The sequence below is a fragment of the Hyperolius riggenbachi genome, chromosome 2 (genome assembly GCF_040937935.1).
Source record: "Hyperolius riggenbachi isolate aHypRig1 chromosome 2, aHypRig1.pri, whole genome shotgun sequence".
NCBI classification, from domain to species: domain Eukaryota; kingdom Metazoa; phylum Chordata; class Amphibia; order Anura; family Hyperoliidae; genus Hyperolius; species Hyperolius riggenbachi.
This window is the reverse complement of record NC_090647.1, coordinates 259,305,334-259,328,246: the sequence shown is the minus strand read 5'-3', so window position 1 is coordinate 259,328,246 and position 22,913 is coordinate 259,305,334. Positions and strand designations below refer to the sequence as shown.

The following is a 22,913-nucleotide window of genomic DNA, read 5'->3' as shown; positions in this document are numbered from 1 at the left end:
CAGACCTCCAGCTTCCGATCACGTGACATGCATTCTGAGACAGAGATATGCAGCACAGAGCATGTGACTGTCAGGAAAATCAGAAGAGACCTGAACCAGGAAAATATTAAACTACTCTACAGAAGTGGCAAGAGTGGGGCACCCACAGTTGCTATAGTTACACCACAGTTTGAGACTGTTAAATGTTAATAAACAATTTGGCCTGCGACTTAGACTATGTTTTAGATTTTGTTCCCATATGGGTTTGAGTTTGAAGCCCCTGCTCTAAGTGAATGCTCTAAGAAGCACTGCCAGATGAACAGATCCCAGACAACAAAAGGTAGCATTTTTAGGAGTTCAGCAATGACCACCCCTTACCTCTGTTGTGACAATGACAATTTAAGAAGGCGATAAGCGTAAAAAAATAAAATAAAAATGTCACTATATCTGCAGATAAGTACTTAAAAGATAAGGCATTTCCTTATGTCACGTCATTAGCAATACAAGATTCATTCCAGTAGGAAACTCAATATACTGATGTTTCAGCGTTGTTTATAAGTCTGCTGTAATGCAAAGCTAAAATTGCTACTTTCGGTTGTAAGGCTGGCAGCGTTATAGGGGTTTGAAACAGCCAAAGGAAAGCAAGCGTTGGTGTATTGTTCCTTTTACTCCAACTTCTCATCGCCTTCTTCCACATCTTTCAAACTGAGCACTTCTAGGGTGCCTTTTCCTTTGGTCTCACATCGGATCAGCTCATCAATTTCACGGAAGCAGCCTGGATCAATTAAGCAAACCTAAGGGAACAAAGCAACATTGTAATCAGACATAGTATCAGTGAAGAACAAAACACAACCAGTATAGGAGTATGTTTAACAATATATGATCGGGGAGATATACACTCACTGGGCACTTTATTAGGTACGCCTGTTTAATTGCTTGTTAAAGCAAACTTGGAGGGAGGAAACTTGCTTTAGGTTTGATACATACCCAAGCAGAGGGTAATCCTGATTCTACCCCATGTTTATTTTACAGTGATCAGGTCCATTGCACTTACGCATGTAGTACTGCTATGAGCAGCAGATATACTCTCTGCTGGGCTGGTAAGGTGGAATATAGAAAACACACCTGTGTGCTGTATTTACATAATGACAGGTCACCTTAGCAAGAACTGGCTAACCAAGTAAAACCACCAGTCTTGTTACAAGGCGATACTATATGCATGCATATAAACCACACCCATTTTTAATTTTGGGTTAAATGGTAATTCTATAGTCTTAGAGGATAAAAAATATTGTTTGTTCAGAATATTGAAAAGGGTTCAGTCCTGTTTCTATTTAGCTCCTCCTCTTCAACTTCATACTTACCACACACGCAGCAATATGTCAAAGCAACCAATCTCCTTCAACCATACTTTACATTACGCAGCATGATGATAAATACAAATGTATAATTGATATTGGTTGTCTGACCTCAATTTGCTAAAAATATGACATTTGCTTAGCTCCTCAGCAACTATTCAATAGGTGTGTACACACCTTTACATGGTTTCACTACTGCACATTGCCATCTTATTGTGCTGGTTTAAGTGTCATGTGGCTGCCAGGCTGCTCTTTGCAAATTCTAAAAATAACATTCCCTGTATCCGGGACTTTCTCATGCTAAACGGTTCTTTTCTGCCTCTGGGCTTCTTTGAGACAACCTGCTATCTGTACCTGCACTACAACAAACTCACATAAGGCAGTTGACTTTAAATGCAATTTCACCACTCCAATGTCAGCGGTTCATTTAAGAAAAATACCTCTTTTTGGCATGTGGAATAGAAAGGTTCCCATTTTTGTCGTTGTAAGTAGTAAGCAGTTTCAAAGTTGCCAATATAAGCAGACTGTTTAGCATACTACACAATCATCAACTGCCTGAATTATATATCCTGCAGATTCGATCACTATGATTTCCATCCAAAATCGATCGATACACCTTTTGTCAGAAGGAGCACCTCGGGATGAAAAAAAAAAACAAAAAACAAAAAAAACACTGGACACGGGAGGTGGTATGCCAGTGAGACAGACGAGATCTCTACTGTCAACACTTGGGTGAATATTTGGTCATTCTGATGGTCATCTATAAGTGTATGGCCACCTTAATGTCATGTTAAGAAGAATCTTCTCACCTTTCCATGGTTATTGGTAACGAAACAGTTGTTTGTCAAAACTGCCTGTAAGGATTACAAGAAACTGCTGTGTGAATGGAGAGAAAATTTCTGTCAGTCCGATAGACACTACTGGGGTCCTTCTACCCAAAAACACAGCTGAAGCTGCCAAAAATAAAATACTAACGGGAAAATCAACTATACAAGGTGTGGATATCTTCACAGTATGCAAAATCTCTGAGAAAGTAAAGCATCTATCCTTAGCCGGTTTGCCTGGAAGGGGCCTGATTTTTCTTGCCACTCCTGCCAGCAAGCTTCCAGACTAAAATTCTACTCAGCAGCACTGAAAAGGCTTGGGGTTTCTTTAAAAGCTTCACAGCATCAGAACTTTGTTTTTCTTACCCAAGCCTCATTTTTAGCTGCACAGAAGAAAACTGCCCGGACATTTTTCCCCTGCTGCTGTGCAAAGCATGATGGGATTTTTGATGATGTTCTTATTCTGCTGTTTTGGTGCAAATTTTTTTTTTACATTTTAAATTTGAGATTTGAAAGCTAGCGCGCGCAGCTGGGAGGGGTGATCAGGACACAGGACAAAACTGAGTTTCATGCTCCCTGTCACCTCCTTTCAACCAAAAAGATGGCTGCCCCCATGAAAAAGATGGCAGCCCCCATGAAAAAGATGGCTGCCCCCATGAAATCACAAACATTTGCCTGTTATTTTAAAACAGGGTGAGTAAGAGATTTTATTACCCATCTACTGTATTTTAATTAACATAACTAATGTAACTTAATGACAGTATGTTTGTTTAGGCTGAAGTTCCCCTTTAAGTTACGTTCACACTAGTTTTTTTCTCAGCTGGCCTGAGTATTCTTTATCATTTATTCCAAAAATACTGTGTATACTGTAGGTGTCCCTTGACATCACTGGCCTTTCCTGGAGCCATCTGCCTAGTTGGTTTGCTCTCTCACTGGCCCAAATTTATCAAAGCATTACCGTCAGTTTTTTCTTTTTAAAGAGAACCTGTAACAAACAAAAGTTCCCCTGGGGGGTACACACCTCAGGATCCCAATGAGGCTTTCCACTCCCCTGTAGCTGCAGGCAATCTAGCGCTGGCTCCCCCAAAGTGTCCCGGAATCCTCCCTCGACAAGCGCTGATTTACCTTTTCTGGCTCCAGCGGGGGCGCTGTTGCGGCTCTCCGCACGGAGATAGGTGAAAATAGCTGATCTCTGTCCTGTCTGCTCTTCTGTGCAGGCGCAGGAGACACCTGCGCAGTAGAGCAGACTGACAGCGATTGGCTATTTCCGCCTATCTCAGAGCGGAGAGCCGATACTGCCCCTGCGCTGGTGCCGGGAAGGTAAATATTTACATCCCTGCTATTCGGGGAGCGTTATCTCCGCCGCCATGGGACCGAGGAGGACGGGGGAAGCCTCAATAGGATCCGGAGGCTTCCCTCACCCGAGGCGAGTACCTCCCAGGGGAGGTTTTTCTCATTACATGTTTTCTTTAAACAGCAGGGGGACTGTTCTGCAGGATTAGAAACTTCTTAAATACTAGGTAATAGTGGCAGTTAAGCGTGAATTTCTAGAGCTGCACTACAGTTAAGAAAAGTGCAAATCCATCCCTAACTGTCACAGATTAAGAAGTGCTTAAAGCGGTATTGTCACCATAAAAATAAAATTTCAACAGCAACTGGTCTGAGTGTATTAAGTGCTAAAGATGCTAATCCTGCATTCAAAACTTTTTTTTGCTGTTATGGTTTGGAGTTATCACATACTTTAGGAGCACTGGCCCTAGTGCCCAACAGTGCCAAAAAGTTGAATGCTGGGAGTTCTTTTGAATGCTGGGAGTTCTTTTTATAATATATTCCTCCTCTTCCTTTTATTTCCCTGCCTAGCTGATCACTTGTGTTTACAAGCAGGGCTGAGGTGACTCAGTGATTGGATGTGTAAATAAAAAAAAGACTCTGGGAGGACAGCAGCTAATGAATACACAATGAGCAAAAGAAAGGAGGGGGAGGGGGGGGGGGAGACTCAGGGAGGATATGATGTCAGCATTAGCTTGGCAAGATGGCCACTGCCTAGAATAGGATTTTCTGCTTTTCCTTTGTAAAATTCACAGGAATCATTACGTGGATAGCACAATACATCTGTTATGTGAATAGAAGTAGTATTTATCTACTTATATATGTGTTTTTTATTTCTAGGTCATCATGGGTGTCGCTTGTTCTTTAAAGGGAACCTTAACTGAGATGAATATGGATGTTTCCTTTTAAACAAAACCAGTTGCTTGGCAGTCCTACTGATCTCTGCGTCTGCAGTAGAGACTGAATCACACACCTGAAACAAGCATGCATATTATCCAGTCTGACTTCAGTCAGAGCACCTGATCGCTTGTTGAGGGGCTGTGGCTAAATGTATTAGAGAGACAGGATCAGCAGGAGAGTCAGGCAACTGGTATTATTTTAAAAGAAAAAATCCATATCCTTCTCAGTTTAGGTTTCCTTTAATAGCAGTTCTACAGAACTGCAGGCTAGGCATGATTCAGCAAGGGGGAGGCTCCTCCCCTTGCTGAATTCCTCAGTCAGGGCCTGCCAGTATCAATACAGCAGATGTATTGGTTACCTCAGCAACAGCAATTTCCCTCACACACTGCACTGCCTGAGAGACCTTCCTAACTCCTCCCTTTTTACAACAGTTTTAGAAGGAAACTGCACTACCTAGTGATTTCTTAAGATGTCTAAGACAGTTCTGCAGGGATTTCTAAAAACCTACCAATATTTTGTTTCAGACACTTTTGATAAATGTCCCCCTCTGTGTCTTAAAGCGGACCTGAAGATATGTAAAAAAAAAAAAAAAAAAGTTACTTACCTGGGGCCCCTGCAGTTGTTCTTTGCCTACGCCGTTTCCAAATGATCCTCCGTTCCCCTGCTGCGGCTTACTTTCTCTTCTGACAGTCGCCGTCCACTGCGCCAGCGCGGTCCTGGCCGTGCGCGTCCTTGTTCATGCTCCTGTCGCCGGGAGCATACTGCGCAGGCGCCGTAGAGATTTTATTGTACTGCGCCATGCACAGAACGCTCCTGGCCACTGAAGTGTGTGCAAGGATGTGTGCGGTCAAGCCGCGCAGGCGCAGTGGCCATTGTCTTGTAAGTCGCCGGTGAAGAAACGGAGCTGTGGCAGGGGTAAGGAGGATCATTTGGAAATGGCATGGGCACAGGACGGCTGCAGTGGGCTGGCAGAAGCCCTAAGTAAGTAACTTTTTTTTTTTACATATCTTCAAATCCACTTTAAATTCTCCGTGGGAACTTAACAACTTTATTGTAAGTTAAAGTGTGCATTGTACATCTACAGTATGTAAATAGAGATCTGTACATTGAAAAAAATAAACTTTTTGCATTACATGACAAAAAAACAAAATCAAGCTATTTTGCAATGCTGATTCACAGTTTGCAAAAACTGTTTCCAAGGTATTAAACTGAGGACAGCTGAGTAATTAACCTTTATTTTTTTAACCACTTCAGTACCATAAGCTTGCACCACCCTAGAGACCAGGCTATTTGTTTTACAAATTAGGGCTCTGCAGCTTTAAATGCTCGCTGCAGAGCCATACAACTTAGCACACAAGTGATTCCCCCACACCTTTTCTGCCCACCAACAGAGCTTTCTGTTGGTGGGCTCTGACGTTTTTTTTTTTTTTTGATTTTATTAGTTTATTTTTAATTTTTTTTTATATTACCCCTCTCCCTCCCTCAGCGAATCACAGTGATCAGCTGTCATAGGCATCGGCCTATGAGAGCCAATCACTCCTGAGCCTCTCTAGCCATAGATTGCAGCACTGTACCTATGTAAACAGACAGCGATCGCCGCTGGTAGACTGATGACAGAGTAGCGACCCCCAGAAAAACACGTCCCCCAGCAGCTCACGACAAGTGGCGTTGATCGGTCCTGGGGCTACCACCTTGCAACCGCCAATTGGCGTTAGGCAGTCACAAGGAGGTTAAGTACGCTGCAGCACCACTCCCCCCCCCCCCCCCAATCCAGGCACATGGAGCACTTGTTACTTACCTGATCTGGATGCAGAGTTGGCTCCCCTCATCCACCACCAGGATCATCTTTCTTCTTCCACCAGCAGAGTCGCTGTAATGCAGGAATCTACTGAGTCCCGAACTTAAGATATGACATGTGATCAGGACCCGAAGAAAGATGTCAGCATTACAAAACATATCTCCTCTTCCACCATGGAAAGTAGCTGTAATGCTAACATCTTCCATATCATGTGAACAGTACCCAAGGAATGATGTCAGCATAACAGTGCTGCTCAGTGGTGGAAGAGGAGTGCCGATCCTGCATCCACATCAGGCAAATATGAAGCGCTCCTGGTGCCATTCTGCATTGAGCTTCATTGGGCAGCCGCAGTTTAGCTGGCTGAGACATCCTTGCTCCAGGTTATCTAAAATGTGATAACTCTGGTAGGGCAGTTAAAAGGTTAAATAAGGGAAGCCACATATGCATTCTAGACTGGTTGCTAGCTGCTGAGGCATTGTACACGGGCCCATCAGATTACATGATATCCCTGTTGGAACTTCATAATGCAGGTATAGAACAATGCCTTAGGCATGGGGGATGGAGTAATGTTTACATAAAATGTTGCACACTTACTTGCAAAAAATCTTTACTTTTTCTGCTGTACAAGTGATTGACTTAGGGGTGGCACTTGACACTGCCACTTCCACAAATGAACATTCTCCCAGGCTGCCCCCACAAAAATCATATTGCTTCCCCCTTTTATTTTCTCTGTGCAGATACACAGCACGGGGCTTAAGTACTTGACAGTCTTAGGTCATGCCAGTACATGCTGCATGAAATGTGGCCGGGGGTATGCAAGAATGCATGGTGCAGCTGAAACTGAGATTCCAAGGCCAGCAAGTGAGGAGGAGGAGAACAATAAGGATGTCCTCATACAGCCTAACCATCCAATCAGTTTTTCTCCCCGAGTGTTGGCTCTGCTTTAGATGGGGCAGTGTAGCTGATCATTTTGCATGCTAGACTGCGACCATTAGTATAGTAACAGACCACACACGCATTTGGTTAAAGCATGTATATCCTCACATGCAGATACTTCATTAGAACCCAAAATGGGAGTAATTTGTGATCTTTACTCCTACCATAAATATAACACAAGCAGTTGAAATTTTCAGTTGGACTTAATAACTTGCTGAAAGGTGCTTACAATTTCCAGCTCCTCGTCAAAGTCTTCACTCTCCACATGCTTGATGAGCGGCTTCAGCTTTTCCTTCAGTCTCTTCCCATCCTTGGCAGGCAGGATAAACCGAAGCCTCATATGAGCGCGCTGAATCTGCATGGTCTCTTTAAGCTGTTTTATGACTTCCAAAGCCTGAAAAGCAATAGGACATTCTGGTGACATGAGGGACACTCAAAACCTAAAGTGTTCATCCTAGAAACTGGACAGTCTTGGTGTCGGTGTTCCTTGGCTGACATCCAATAACTTCATTATTAGCAACTGCTTGCATTAGACCTGGTTCACAATGGACTAAAAAACGGTCCGTTTAGCGGACCATAACATAATGGACCTAACAGAGGTGAGCGGTCCTCTGTTAATGAATAGGATCCATTTAGATTGCTCCGATCGCACGGATCCATTCGACCCTTTTCGCTGAATGAACCACAAGTTTGGGACTGTAGCAAATTCTCTGGATTGACCGTGCACTAATGGAAGGGAGCGTCATGGATGGACAACTGAACGGAGGGTCACGGGTTTGGAAATCTGAACGGAACTGAGGGTCACTGATGGAAAACCAATGCCTTTTAAAAAACTGTTTTTTACACGGATCAATTTTTCATCCGTATAAGGACACGTTTGCTTGGCGAGCATTTACCGCCAGCAACCGGAACTCGTTGTTAAACGCTCCTATTCAAGTGAATGGGAGTGTTTGTATCGAGCGGCGTGTACCGTTTACCGGCGTTTGTGCGAACACGGTGTTCCAATCCTAATTTTTACACTGGAGGTTCACTTTAACCAATATACTATCCAGCCACTGTGACCAAAGACATTCTTAAATTAAGAAATACATTTTCCAAGGAGGTTTCTGCTAAACGAAAATGTATCTATTGTTTCAGGCAATAGTAATAATAATGTAGTCTATGCTACAGGACATGGCTGGTGAAATGCTTTTGGCCAGATAAAAAAATGATTTATTGGACATCAGATAATCAAGGAGCTCTGACAACAAATCTCTACACAGAACTAGGAAAATATCTGTGCTTAGAGCGTGGGGCAGTAACAAGAGAGGGATTGACTTTACAACTTAGGCCTCAATTCATTAAGCTTTTTCAAACACTTTATCAAACGTTTGATAATTTACATCATGGGTAAAATCCAATTTTGAATTCACTAAGGTGTTTTATTGTTATTGAACGTTTTATCGATAAAACATTCAATGAATCTGTAATACCTTAGTGAATTCAAAATTAGATTTTACCCATGAGGTAAATTATCAAACGTTTGATAAAGTGTTTGATAAAGCTTACTGAATTGAGGCATTAGCGCTTTAGGAAAAAGGAATATAATTCTATAAAATGTGTACCTTTTTTATTTCAAAGCACTATACTAAAAATAATGAAATCAGCAGAAACTAACAGTCTACACTGGACAATCATACACATAAGGGACTTGATTCACTAAGACAAATAGCATGCATTATATTTTAGTGAATCAAGCCCAAGGTGTCCAAAACCATAGGTCAGGACAGGATACCTCCACCAAACTACAAGCCAGATTAACTGCTGGGTATAACAGGAAAACAGCTGTCTAACTCAACTGTCTACATGATCTGTGGCATATGCAGAACAGCACTTGAAATTTCACTCACTTGCTGTTTTGTGCTCTTTGTTGCCTTCACTGAATAGTGAATGTCTTTCATAGCTCTTTCAATAAGGTTTACGGTATATGGCCTCTTTGTTTCTGGATTAACACATTTCTCAGCCACAATGGTTGCAATATCCCGGAACATTTGTTCTAGTTGTGTGCTCCGTTCTTTTTCAGATACCTGAAGTTCTCCCTTTGACAAAATCTGTAGCAAAATACAAAAATACAAAAATCAGATGATTAATGTTGGCATGCATTTAGTGAACTATTTACCACAATCTCATATTGCAAGGAGTACACAATACTATTGCTATGTAATCAGATTACAGGACTGCACATGAAACTAACCTGATTAGTATAGGTGCCACCATTTTTCAAACAATAACAGTAGACGTTAAACAATGTTCATTAACTTACTTCTGGGTTCTTCTTATTTAGGAATACCTACACTTTTTCAATACCCAGATACTGATCCTAAGTCCTAAGCTTTGTCAGTGATGAAATCCCTTTTATGTTACATACTTTCGACATGTTAAACTATGCAAAATATATATATAAAAAAAAAATCTAACTGAGGAGTCTGAGTTGGATGATTTTTGTACCGGCTCCACAACCCTGACCCTCAGGTAGGTTGGCTCTCAGGTTTCTGTTCATACCGATTGTGCCCTATTGTGTATGCACTGTTTGTGACGTATACACTGCAGAGCACCGGGCTGTGGAGTCAGTCCAAAAATCATCAGACTCCTCATTTTATGAACCACCGAATCCAGGTATCCAAAATTGCTCTGACGCATCGACTCCGATTCCTTAGTTTAATTTTTACAAAAGCTATGGATTTGGTTCAAAAATCATCAGACTCCTCAGTTTACTGTAACCACTGACTCCAGGTACCCAAAATTGCTCCCACTCCACAGCCCTGACAGAGCAGTCAGACTTAGGGCCCATTTCCACTATACCTAGGTGAATCTGCATAGAGAAAAATTGCTTGCTGATTCAAAATGTGTATGCGAATTCGCATGCATTTGCAGGCGGTTTTTCATGCAAATTTGCATTTGTAAGCAATTTCTTTTCTATTTTCCCATCACCATTCATCACTATTGACATCAGCATGCATAAACGCGTATGCAAAACCACAAAAAACTTTTACAGGGGTGGACTTTTTCTTTCGCCTGTGGGGAAAAGCGAATTTCGCATGTAATGGAAACAGGCCCATTGAATTACATTGTGTATGCAAAGTCGCATGCGGCTAATGCATGCAAATTCGCCATAGTGGAAACGGGCCCTTACTCCTCTGCTACGTTGACTACATTACTGTAGTAGTTCCAGGGTGACTAGAGGAAGGGTAAGCTCCAACTGCTGGAGGAGAGAAAGGGAATGACAAAACACTATGTCGACAGTGAGGAGCTGGGGACAGGTTATCTGCTGCACCGTAGGGCTGCACGATTTTAGGAAAAATTGAAATTGCGATTTTTTCTCTCAAATTGCGATTTCAATTTTTTTCACGATTTTCTTCAAATCGAGCTTTAGCACTAAATTCACAATGCCCCCAGTATAGTTTAGCCAGGTAAGCGCCTCCAGTATAGTTGCCCCAGTATAAGATCTTGATATAAGTAAAGAGCATTTTGATGAAAATTGAAGCAGACTGTGTACGAGAGGACTTGTTAATCTGGCCACAGAGCTTCCAGCAGGGTAATAGTTATAGTTCAGAGTATCATAAATAACAGTGAGAGAAGGCTGAGGAATGTGAGAAGGGCAATGAGGGGTAGGAGTGCGTGATCTATTACCTTCAGACCATCACCCGCAGCACCGAGACAGAACACCAGCGCTGCGGCATTAAGGAAGTGTAGGGAGAGGGACAGAAAACCATCACTGCTTCTATAAGCAAGTGTGCAGAGAGGGAGACATCTGTGTACGGAGCACAGAAGTGGGGCTCAGGGGTGCCAGGACAGGAAAGAGTTCGGAGCCCCTCCTAACAGTCTCACCTTACAGCGCTGCTTTTCCTCCTGGCTAGCTCTCGTCACTTTCAGCAGCTGCTGTTAACCCGCTGGCTGTGCCTCTTTCCCTCCCGATGTAATGTCAGAATGGGCAACCTGGAAGCAGCCTTCCTCACTGAGTATCGCGCATGCTCAGTGGGAAGGTAGACATTATTTACCTGAAATATTTCCGCTTCCGCACCACGTAGACTCCCGAAATTTTCAGGGGAGGGAAGGGAAACCCAGATCTAGCTCTGTGTCGAATTGCAGCCCCCGAGCCCCGCTGGTTCTTGAGACTGATTGCAGCAAACCTATCTCGGGAACCAGCGGGGCTCGGGAGCTGCAATTCAGCACAGAGCTAGATCTGGGGTCTCCTCCCTCCCCTGAAAATTTCGGGAGTGTACGTAGTGCGGAAGCAGAGATATTTAGGATGTTTTACGTGGCTGCACAATTTAATGGGACGCAGGTTCCTACTGCGCATGAGGGGCTACCCAATCTGCGGGGCTGCCCATTCTGACACTACACCGGCAGTTCCTGGGGTCAGCTGATGTAAATATAATCATGCATCACTGCGCCCACCATGTTGTTGGAAGGGGGAGGCGTGGAAGAAGCTAGGACTAGCAGTGAATATTTATGCTTGTTAATGAGCCGGGCAGCAGGGAGAGGGCGAGTCCAGTCCAGAGCAGCACACAGCGCCACCAATCACTAGATAGAGATGGTATGACGGCGGCAGTAGGCGGAACTGTACCCTCTGTACAGCTCCGCCTACAGCCTCCGTCATACCATCTCTATCTAGCTATTGGTGGCGCTGTGTGCTGCTCTGGACTGGACTCGCCCTCCCCTTCCGCTGCCCGGCTCATTAACAAGCATAAATATTCACTGCTAGTCACGGCTTCTGCCAATCAGTGGCTCCCAAAACCGAAGCTACTGACGATCCTGAAATCGTCTGCACGTGAATCGCGGTTTCGGTTTAAAACCGCGCAGCCCTACTGCACCGCTTAATTCAGTTTTTCACAACATCTCAACATGTACGCCCTTTTTACTGACTGCACTGGATAAGTACCCCCCTACAGTGGGTAACATTTCAAGTAACCTTTGGTGGCTATATGTGTTAGGAACACGCAATAATCTTTCCTTGATTTTAATAAACAAAACTTTTAGGTTTGTTTATACAAGATTCTTCTTTTTAATCTCAAAACTCACTATAATGGATGACTATTACAAGTTCACATATGTACATGTAAAAAAGGCAACTGGTACAAAGAGCACCGGAGACAGCCACTAGTAGAGAATCAGAAAATGATGACAGTAAAATACTCTTTACCAATATTTTACTATGATCTAACCTAACTCTACTCTCACACAGAAACCCCCCTCTACTGATGCCTAACCCTAAGACCCCACCTGTTGGCGCCAGACCAGTGTTCTCCCCAGGCTCTTTTAGCCAGGTGCGCCACCCGGCTAGATTTGGTGACCACCCGGCTGTCATCGGCTCACCTCCTCCTATGCTGTAAGCAGAGTTGCCCTGCATTTTCATCTCGACCCACCCGGCTACTATTTCATGCCACCCGGCTACTATTTCATGCCACCCGGCTGGAAAAAAAATTCTGGGGAGAACACTGCAGACCTTAACCCCCCTCCCCCCGTGGTGCCTAATCTTGACCCTTAAGAACCATCAACCTCTAACCCCCAATATTTTCACCATGGCAATGATAAATGCCGCCACCGATGACTATAAACAGAATATTGAAGCTATAAACAATTAATAGCCTGCTAATCGTAACTTTTAACATAGCAGCCGACATCAGCGCCACTTTTAACAAGAAGCCTCTAGCACCCTTTTTGCTTTGGTTCACATACCCCCTGGGCTGTACTAAACTGCCCCTGGTGCTATGTATACCAGGTCTTAAGAGCCTAGTACTTTCCTTATATTTCTAAAATGCCCAAAATAAATGTATATTTTTAAACAAATGCATATATAATTTAAATAAACTAAAAATGCATATATAAAATAAGGATACCTGTTTGCAGATTTCTGTCTGATCCTCTGTCCCAAATGCTTTAACAAGATCCTCTTTCTTTGCAACTTGACCTTTGGACACATTCATGAATACTGAGTGGGTCTGTAACACTTCATCTATATCCTTCTCTCTACAGTCAAAGGAAACAAAAATATATAAGCTTCTCAAATGTGTGTGTTTATATATTAGGACTTTGTGCTGCTTGAGACTCTGCTGTACATTTTTTTGGTTGTACCTATGTTCCCTGTGGTGTCTTATTGTGCTTTGTAAAGCGCTGCAGAATATGTTGGCAATAAATAAATAAAAAACAAAACCGTTCAAGTAGTGTAGGAGAAAACACAATAGGATATGGGTCTAAATGTGTATATACACCTAGTAGCCCAAAAAATTAGAGAAACCTCTTATTTGAAAGTGACGTAACAAGGCAGAGTTGCTTATATAAGGAATGCTCAGCTTCAGACTACGTAGTACAGTACGTACAAAAGTTAATGTCAAAATGGGTAAGATGAAAGTTTTAAGTGACTTTGAACGAAGGATGATCGTTGGTGCAAGAAGAGATGGTGCTAGAATCTCTGAATCGGTAAAGCAAAGAAGCATACGCGTGGCCAGGGCTGTGCAGGTGCAATTGCTGTTGACTTACAAGTCGGCGGTAACAAAACTGCACCGCGGCAGGAGAACGGAAGATCATAGAGGACCACAGCGGGACAGGACGGCTGCAGGGGGCTTGGGTAAGCCCCAGGTAAGTACAACTGTTTGTTTTTAACCAATCCTCAATTCTGCGTTAAATGCAGGTGCATCACAAAGCATATCCCAAAGGACAAAAAGATGGACTTTGCTAAGAATGGGCTTTAGCAACAGACTATGAAGAGTGTCTTTGGTATCAAAGAAAATTAGGAAAATACGCCTAATTGTAGGCCCTAACCACCATTCTTGATCGGTTTCAAATTGGTTTGAGGGATATCAATCAGAGTTTAAACCTGCTTCCATAGTCAGCTCAGTCCCGTCCTTAATATTATTGAACATTAGAAGGACAAAGTCAAAAGATCACTTCAAAGCTTGGAAAGGCCACCATCCAAATCTGACCCAACTTAGAGCTGCCTTTATTTCAGCATGAGCCAACATTTCTCAGAACCAGCATGAGCATCTTGTTGAGTCCATGCCAAGACTAGTATCAGCTGTGATCAGAGCTAAAAGTGGATACACCAACTCGTTATCAAAGGGTGTCTCTATTTTTTTGGGCCACTCAGTGAATAGGCTATTAGATTAGACAGCAGAATTGGTTCTGTGCATGTGTCTGCATGTTTGCGTTCCAAGCCTCCTCACTAGTCCCGCCCTCCACAGGACACAGACGTCACTGGCTGACTGCAGAATACGTGCCCGGTGTAATCGTAATCAGACACAACACCGGCTATCACTTCCCCCCGACCCGGTGAACACTTACGCCCCGCTCCGCCAGCTCACAACCTTGTTCTTGTAGCAGGCAATCTCAAAGCGCTTCCCGCCCTTCTTCATGCGCACTACCGCGACATTAGTAAGGCGGATCTGGTTGGTGGGTGTGAAGATAGACATGTCTGCCGCTCTGCGTAGAATGTAACAAGCAGCCCAGAATACACATGCGACTCTAAAAACTCACGCCACACAACAACCTGTGCGCTTGCGTGGTGCCCGAGCGGAAGTGCTTTCAGTGACCACCAACACTACGTCATTGTTACTGTCAATAAAGTTAGATTAGGTGGAAGAGGAAAAAGTACAACAAAGATGGCGGCCCCCTGTCAGGCATGAGTGTTTAGTGTAAATAGACTGCTGACCTCGGAATAATTACGCGTGGTGTAGTCGTTTGTACGGAATCTATTTGGCCGCTATGGACTTCGCACTTCTCGCTGTGCTGTTCTTGCTGGCGACTTGTGTGAATGCTCAAAAAGAAGAAGGTAAAGTGTGATGGTTTCCAAGGTTTAATCTTGTACATACATTTTTTTTATAGTACTAAAGAAATTAACATATTGGAGAGAATCCTTACCTAACTTTTATATGCACAAGAAGCATGGGGCCATATGCAATTAACTTTTTCACCTGAGTTTTCTCCTAGGTGATATTTTTAAATTTGTCAATAAAATGCCTTTTAAGCCACCAGCAAGCAAGAAAATACTCAAAATAATTTTGATAATACTTTTGCACTTACTTCTCAGTACTTCTTCAGTTGAAACGTGCTGGAAAATTATTTAAAATAGAAGATGAAAAATTATCTCCTAGGAGAAAACGTAGGAGAGAACTGGAATTGCATATGGGCCATGGTGGCTTATTTTAGGTGAAAAGGATGAAATATGAGAAACAAACACATTTTGTTTGTTTGGTCTCCTGTTCCCCTTCCCTAGTCAAGAAGAGTGCCAACAGTATAAGTCACCAGTCTGAAGTGCTAAATAAACTAGGCCCCTTCACTCATATGGCGTTGCACCAGGAGCTCCAGCTTATTTCAGTTTTCCATTTAGTTTTGGGGCCGAATGCTAGTGTTGTCCGGATCATGAACGATCCGGATCTTTGTTGTGAGTCGAATCATCCGGATCATCAAAATGACCGATTCGGTTCACAGAGGGGGTGGAGCCAGGAGCAGCACGCCCCCCCCCCCCCCCCCTAGGGTTGCCACCCGGCCGGTATTCCCCCGGCACAGCCGTAAAATTAATTAAAAAGCCGTGCCGGAAAAATGTTTTTACCGGCAATGTATCCAGCCGGTAATTTGGACTGTTCCACAAGAGCAGAGGGGGAGACGCCTGGTAGGTTACAAATTTACAATAATACTTCTAACAACTGAGAGGAGGCTACAGGCTGTTCTCCCCCTCCCTCCTGTTTAATGTGCAGCTCCCCGTGACGGCCGACTGCGGAGTTGAGTACACTGATACACAGTGTTGAGGAGAGGAATGTCCTGCTCCTCCCCCCTCCCTCCCCGAGACTTCAGAGGGCCAGAGAGAAGGAGACACAGACACGTGCAGCTGCAGCTGGGACAGGAGATTCTGCTACTTGGAGAGGTGCTGTCACTGCTGTGTGTGTGTATGGATGGATGCAATGTGTGTACATGTATGGCATGTGTGTGACGTGATGAGCATGCATATAGTGTGTGTGTCTCTGAGATCTGTGTGTGTATAAAGTGTGCGTGTGCGTGTGATGTGATCTGTGTGTGTGATGTGATCTGCGTGTGTGTATAGAGTATGTGTGTATGTATGTATGAAGAGTGTGTGTGTGTGTGTGTATATAGAGCGTATGTATGTATGTATGTATGTATGTATGTATACACAGACCGTGTGTGTGATGTGATCTGCGCATGTGTGTATATGTAGAGAATGAATGTGTGTATGTATATAGAGCATGTGTGTATGCATATAGTGTGTGATGTGATCTGTGTGTGTGTGTATGTGTATGTATGTATGTATGTATGTATGTATGTATGTACATATGTACATAGAGCATGTGGGTGTATGTATATAGTGCATGTGTATGTATTGAGAGAATGTTTCCCTTTTGAATAACTGCATCCCCCCCCCCCTTCAGTGTAACACCCCCTTCCTTACCCCCATAGTAAGAATGGGCAATACACCTCCACACTCCCTCTAGGTTCATTGTCCTGCCATACTCACCCCCCCACCAGTCCCTGACAGACCTGACCCCCCCTTCTCTTAACCGCTTAAAGTAGTACTGTAGGGGGCAAAGGGGAAAATGAGTTAGACTTACCCGGAGTGTCTAATGGTCCCCCGCAGACGTCCTGTGCCCACACAGCCACTCACCGATGCTCCAGTCCCTGCCACCGGTTACTTCCGGAATTTGCCACTGCGCCTGCACGACCTTCTCCCCGCTGACATCATGGGAGCGTATTGCGCAAGCACAGTATGTATAGTTGAGGAAATAAAGGTTATAAGGCCACCATAATTCATACCAATATATAAATCCATTTATTACAACATGATAAAAGCAAAGCACAATCCCCTAAATAGAATCCTCAATTGAATAAGAATACCCTCCCCACATTAAAATCAAAAACAATGTGGAGCATAAACATGCAAGAGTGACATAGTGCTAGCAAGCTTAGTGGTAATCAGTCATGGATCCAAGCCTATATGACTATATACACACACTTTTCGCCCGCACATTCATACACCTTCCAATCTGCCACAGTATCTTGGTTGTCGGGGGCCCCCCTCCTTATTTTCTCTTGTATTGATTCCTAAAGATAGAGTGTTCCAAATACCATAGACAAGTCCCAATTGATATCCTCAAGGGATTTTCCGAATTGCTTGTGGCGTCATAATATCAACACGCATAGTACATTTGCAGGTATGGATAGTTCTCACCGGTAAGGAGGTCCCCTCCGTGTGCTGCCAATCACCGCTTAGTCCTCAAATGTGTCACCATCGATTTGGGGCCATGCGCATGGTAAACCCCGGTATCCCTGCTGGTTTGCCGGTATAAGGGTGCAGTTCCGTGTTGAGGACAACACACCACGCCAACCACGCCAGGCGCACTAGTATTGCGGAAGGACAGCGGGTAGGCTTAGTGCGGGCTCAGGAGATGACGTCTCTTAGCGCATGGTCACTCTGCCAGGTAGAGCTCCGCCCACCGACGCGTTTCACGCCCACATTGGGCGTTTCATCAGGGTGGCCTGTGCCTACGCAGTATGGCCTGTGCCTACGCAGTACGCTCCGGAGACATCCGTGGGAGTGAAGAGAAGGCCTCGCAGGCGCAGTGGTTTTCTGACTTGAAAGTCGCAAATTCCGGAAGTGAACCGGCGGGGACCGGAGCATCGGTGAGTGGCTACGCGTGCACAGGACATCTGTGGGGGACCATTAAAAGCCCCGGGTAAGTTCAACTCTTTTTTTCCCCCTTTGCTCCCTACAGTAATCACAGGCTTACACCCCGATATTGACCAGGCTATTTTTTTTACAACTCAGGCCACTGCAGCCTGCTGCAGGGCCATACAACTTAGCACACAATTGAATCTTGCCCCCCTTTTGTTGCCACCAACAGAGCGTTCTGTTGGTGGCATCTGATTGCTACTGAGATTTATTTTTTTTAATTAGCTTTATTTTTTTTATTTTTTAATAAAATCACGTATTTTATTTAAATCTCCTACCCTCCCTACCCCTGAAGAGCCAATCAGAGCTGATCACCTCTCATAGGCATCAGCCTATGAGAGGGATCTTCTTGTGGCACACTCGAGGGGATAGCTCAGTAACAGAGCTGTCCCCCATACAGCGCTGCAGTAGATCGCAGGGCTGTACATGTAAATAAACTATTATTTTTTTTTTTATGTGTAACAGCCTGCCGCCTACGATCGCATACAAGCAGGCTGGTCTCGGAACTCCGCTCCATCATTCAGTGTAATCTCCTCCCCCAGGGCTTGATGCCAATCGGCATTAGGCGGTCCTGGAAGAGCCACCTTGCAACTGCCCATCGGCGTTAGGCGGTCGCAAGGAGGTAAAAGTGTACCTGAAATGTTATTATTGGGTGTATTTATACTTACCTGGGGCTCTTTCCAGCCTCATAAGGTGTGTGGACTTCCTTGCAGCCTTTCTGTTCACTTGATATTCCCCCCTCCCCCGGTAATCTGAACAATCACGGCCAGCCATGCGCTTCTGCATATATGTGGCCCGGCCGCTACTGCACAGGTGCGAAATGCTCTCCGCTACGGGAGCACTACAGGAGTAGACGCATGACACAGAAGAGCGCGGCCAGCCATGTGCTTCTGCATATATGTGGCCTGGCTGCTACTGCACAGGTGCGGAATGCTCTCCGCTACGGGAGCACTACAGGGGTAGACGCATGACACAGAAGAACGCGGCCAGCCAGATATTACTGGGGGAGCATATCAAGTGAATGAAGCAGCTGGCGAGGGAACCCAGGCACCTCATAGGACTGGAGGAAGCTCCCCAGGTAAGTATAAATACACCTATTAAAGGGAACATAAACTGAGAGGGATATGGATGTTTCATTTTAAACAATACCAGTTGCCTGGCAGCCCCGCTGATGTCTCTGGCTGCAGTAGTCACTGAATCACACACCTGAAACCAGCATGCAGCTAATCCAGTCTGACTTCAGTCAGAGCACCTGATCTGCATGCTTGTTCAGGGGCTGAGGCTAAAAGTATTAGAGACACAGGATCAGCAGGAGAGTCAGGCAACTGGTATTATTTTAAAAGGAAAAAGCCATATCATTCTCACTTTAGATTCCCTTTAATACTGCCTCTAAGAGACCCAGAGCGAGTCTAATGCTAGGTACATACTATACAATTTTCTGACTTTTTTACTGTCAGATTGACTATTTCCGATCTGATTTCCGATAGATTTTCAATAGAAGTGAACAGAAAGTCAATCAGAAAATCGATCAGAAATCAGATTGGACCTGTTGGAAATAGTCAGAAAATTGTATAGGGTGTACCTAGCAATAAAGGTCAACTGACCTGAGAGAGGGATAAGGAGGCTGCCATATTGATTTCATTTTAAACAAAGCCAGTTGCCTGGCTCTCCAGCTGAGCTTTCTGGCATTAGTATGTCTGCATCAAACACCCGAAAAAATCAGGCAGCTAATCTTGTCAGATTAAGTCAGAAAAATCTGATCTGCATGCTTGTTCGGGGGCTATGGCTAGAGGCAGAGAATCAGCAGGACAGCCAGGAAATTTGCATTTGTAAATAAATTATGGCAGCCTCCATATCCCTCTCAGGTCAGTTGTCCTGTGAAAAGTCCGTGACAAACCACTCCCACTTTTAGACCACACCCTCAGGCCACACCCACAAGCCGGTATTTTTTTACCCTAAAGGTGGCAACCCTACCCCCCAACCCCTCTCAGCGGACGGGGGGGGGGGGGGGGTCCTGGAAGCAGAGCAGAGATGGATTGCTCAGTTGGAGGGGAGCCAGCCTTGCAGGGACAGGTAGATGAGAGAGGGGACATGGGTGCCACTGCCAGATATGGGTAGAGCACACATACTGGCTATAATGTGCTGCTCATTACAGGCTGTCTGTTCCGTAGTTGTGCACAGTGAACACATGGGAAACTTTTGGCTCAGAAGCACAGCTCAGTAACTTTGCAGACAGCGTACTGGGCTAGAATGACAGGGCAGGCACTGTGATTGCAGTGCAATATGAACCTCCTGCACTCTGCTCTAAACAGCTGCACTTGACTTCTCCCTACAATTATGATGAGTGTTCGAGGTGAGAAAAGGACACATTGCGGAATGCTTTCTTTCACTGTGAGACGTTTGCATTCAGAGTATACAGATGACTATATAGGTGAAATATATATATATATATATTTAAAGCATATGATTGCAACATTTGGGTAATGTGTGCAAAAAAAACATTTCTGCTCTCTGCTCACCCCCCCTCTTCGTCCACCTCCTCCTTTCTCTGTCCACTCCCTGCCCTTCTCTGTCTGTCCACTCACCTTCTCTGTCCACTGCAGGGAAAGTCCTGTCCTGCTAGTCATTTCACCCCCAGGATGCTTCCCTAGTAAAATGATTCGAGATTTGGTTCAAAGATCGGGATCTTTCCAATGATCCGATTCGAATCATCCGAATCCTTGAAAAAATCCAGACTTCCCATCTCTACTGAATGCATACTTGAAACTGCCTATGGTTTGACTAACTTGGAGTGTGCAGCCTGTGATGACATTACATTCTTATGTGACTGCACAATGTGAAATCCACTAAAAGTGAAGGAACAGGGGGTAGCACCTGAAGCATGGTAGGTGAGGGCAATTGGACAGATGTAGGGACAGATAGGCTGTTCAGACACTAAATGCAGTGGCCCTCTGTACCGTGCAAAAGTTTTAGGAAGTAGTAAAAAAAAAAAATATGCTGTAAACAATGCTTTTTAGAAATATTAAAAATGATTGATTATTGTTATCAATTTACAAAATACAAAGTGAGCAAACAAAAGTAAAATCTAAATCAAAGCAATATTTGGTGTTACTACCGTTTGCCTTCAAACCAGCATCAACTGTTTTGGGTACACTTGCACAGTCAGGGATTTTGTAGGATTATAGTCGGGTGCATGACAAACCAATTATACCAAACAGGTGCTAATGATCATCAATGTCACATGTAGGTTGAAACACAGTCATTAACCGAAACAGAAACTGCTTTTGTAGGAGGCTTACAACTGGGTGAGGTACAGCCAAACTCTTTTACCAGGGTGAGGTTGTGGAAGACAGATTTGTGTCATGGCAAGATTGAGCAAAATAACAAGACTAGTTTATACTGCATCAGCAAGATCTCTCCCAGACAAAGATTTCAAAGCAGTCTGGGGTTCCAAGATATGCAGTTCAAGCTCCCTTGAAGAAGCACAAAGAAACAGGAAATGTTGAGGTTCGTAGATGCAGTGGTTGGCCAAGGAACCTTAGTGCTGCAGATGAGACCTATCGAGCTTATTACCTTTTGAAATCGGAAGATGGCCAGCTGTGCCATCAGCTCAGAAACGTCAGAAACCAGTGGAACTCAGGTACACCCATCTACTGTCTGGAGAAGTCTGGCCAGAAATGGTCTTCTTGGAAGAATCACAGTCAAAAAAGCCATACCTCTGACCTGGAAATAATGCTAAGTGACTCAAGTATGCATTCAATCATAGAAACTAGGGTGATGAAAAAATGGCAGCAGGTGCTCTGGACTCTGGACTGATGAGTTAAAGGAATACTTAAGTCATTTAAAAAAAAATGACTTTTACTCACCTGGGGCTCCCCTCAGCCCCCTGCAGCTGAACGGTGCCCTCGCCGTGTCCCTCCGATGCGGCTGGTCTCGCCGGCGGCCACTTCCGGTTTGGCCGTCACCGGCCGACAGGCTGTGAACGCGGCTGATTATCCACGTCCCCGGACGCAATAGCATTGTAGAAGGCGCTATTGCGTCCGGGGACGCGGATAATCAGCCGCGTTCACAGCCTGTCGGCCGGTGACGGCCAAACCGGAAGTGGCCGCCGGCGAGACCAGCCGCATCGGAGGGACACGGCGAGAGCACCGTTCAGCTGCAGGGGGCTGAGGGGAGCCCCAGGTGAGTAAAAGTCATTTTTTTTAAATGACTTAAGTATTCCTTTAAAATTTGAAATATTTGGCTGTAGCAGAAGGCAGTTTGTGCAGCGAAGGTCTGGAGAGTTGTACAATAAGAAGTGTCTGCAGGCAGCAGTGAAGCATGGTCGAGGTTCCTTGAAGGTTTGGGGCTGCAATACTTCAAATGGAGTTGGAGATTTGGTCAGTATTAATAATGTTCTCAATGCTGAGAAATACAGACAGATACTCATGCAATACCATCAGGGAGGCGTATGATTGGCCCCAAATTTATTCTGTTGCAGGACAATGAAAATATTTTTTCTTACAAAACAAACATTAAAAAGTTCAGGATGGAATTTGTCACTTGTGCATAGTTCAGCAGAACACCTTAAGAATAATACTGAAGGTCCTGGGGTTTCTCACAGCTTCATTCCCAGCAGTAGAAAGGCTGAAGTTGCACAGTTGACCATTACAGACTTGGTTGTTGCAAGTATAGTAACAAATCCCAAGCAATATTGGACTCTTTATCACATATGGTAACAGAATCTCTGACATGGTGTCTGGAGTCAGACAATCTGGTTCAGAGGAAACTGTGGAGTCATGTAGAACCAGTAACGATTTAAACAGACGCCAGTGCCTGGGGTTCGGAGGCTGTCTGTCCAGGTCAGCATCTACAAGGCAGGTGGTCAGCGACTCTCTCAGGTCTGGAACATCAAACTTTAGGCAATCGGCAGCTGTGCAGGAAAGTCTTCCAGGCCTTCAGGAGATAATTTTTAAACAGACCTGTCCTGATTTATACAGACAATGCCGCAATTGTGACATACCTCAGCAAGTAGGGAGGAGCCAGGTGTCCAATGTTGATGTCCTGGTGCATAATAATGTTATTTATGCAGA

General features: G+C 44.4%; 2 protein-coding genes across 3 annotated transcripts in view; one reads left to right on the top strand and one right to left on the bottom strand.

The window, feature by feature from the left end:
- Positions 1–511: 511 nt before the first annotated feature.
- Positions 512–14,682, bottom strand: SBDS (SBDS ribosome maturation factor). The gene is made up of 5 exons (XM_068268565.1): positions 14,445–14,682; positions 13,004–13,133; positions 9,014–9,214; positions 7,354–7,518; positions 512–773 (listed from the first exon to the last, which is right to left on the bottom strand). Exons 1-5 carry the CDS (start codon positions 14,570–14,572, stop codon positions 645–647), a joined length of 753 nt encoding a protein of 250 aa, XP_068124666.1. The 5' UTR covers positions 14,573–14,682; the 3' UTR covers positions 512–644.
- LOC137546284 (S-adenosyl-L-methionine-dependent tRNA 4-demethylwyosine synthase TYW1-like) overlaps positions 14,349–22,913 on the top strand; it is a 246,437-nt gene continuing 237,872 nt past the window's right edge. For both annotated transcript variants that reach the window (XM_068268563.1, XM_068268562.1), the window contains exon 1: positions 14,349–14,931. In XM_068268563.1, the coding sequence (XP_068124664.1) occupies positions 14,865–14,931 (67 nt within the window). In that variant the 5' untranslated portion in view covers positions 14,349–14,864. The remainder of the gene's footprint in view (positions 14,932–22,913) is intronic.

Excerpts from the sequence above, each read along its gene's own strand:
- SBDS (XM_068268565.1), bottom strand. The coding sequence starts at position 14,572 with ATGTCTATCTTCACACCCACCAACCAGATCCGCCTTACTAATGTCGCG. Across the intron at positions 13,134-14,444 it reads GTGAGCTGGCGGAGCGGGGC|AGAGAAGGATATAGATGAAG; the intron begins GTAAGTGTTCAC and ends CTTTGACTGTAG. Across the intron at positions 9,215-13,003 it reads AGACAGAAATCTGCAAACAG|ATTTTGTCAAAGGGAGAACT; the intron begins GTATCCTTATTT and ends ATTTTGCTACAG.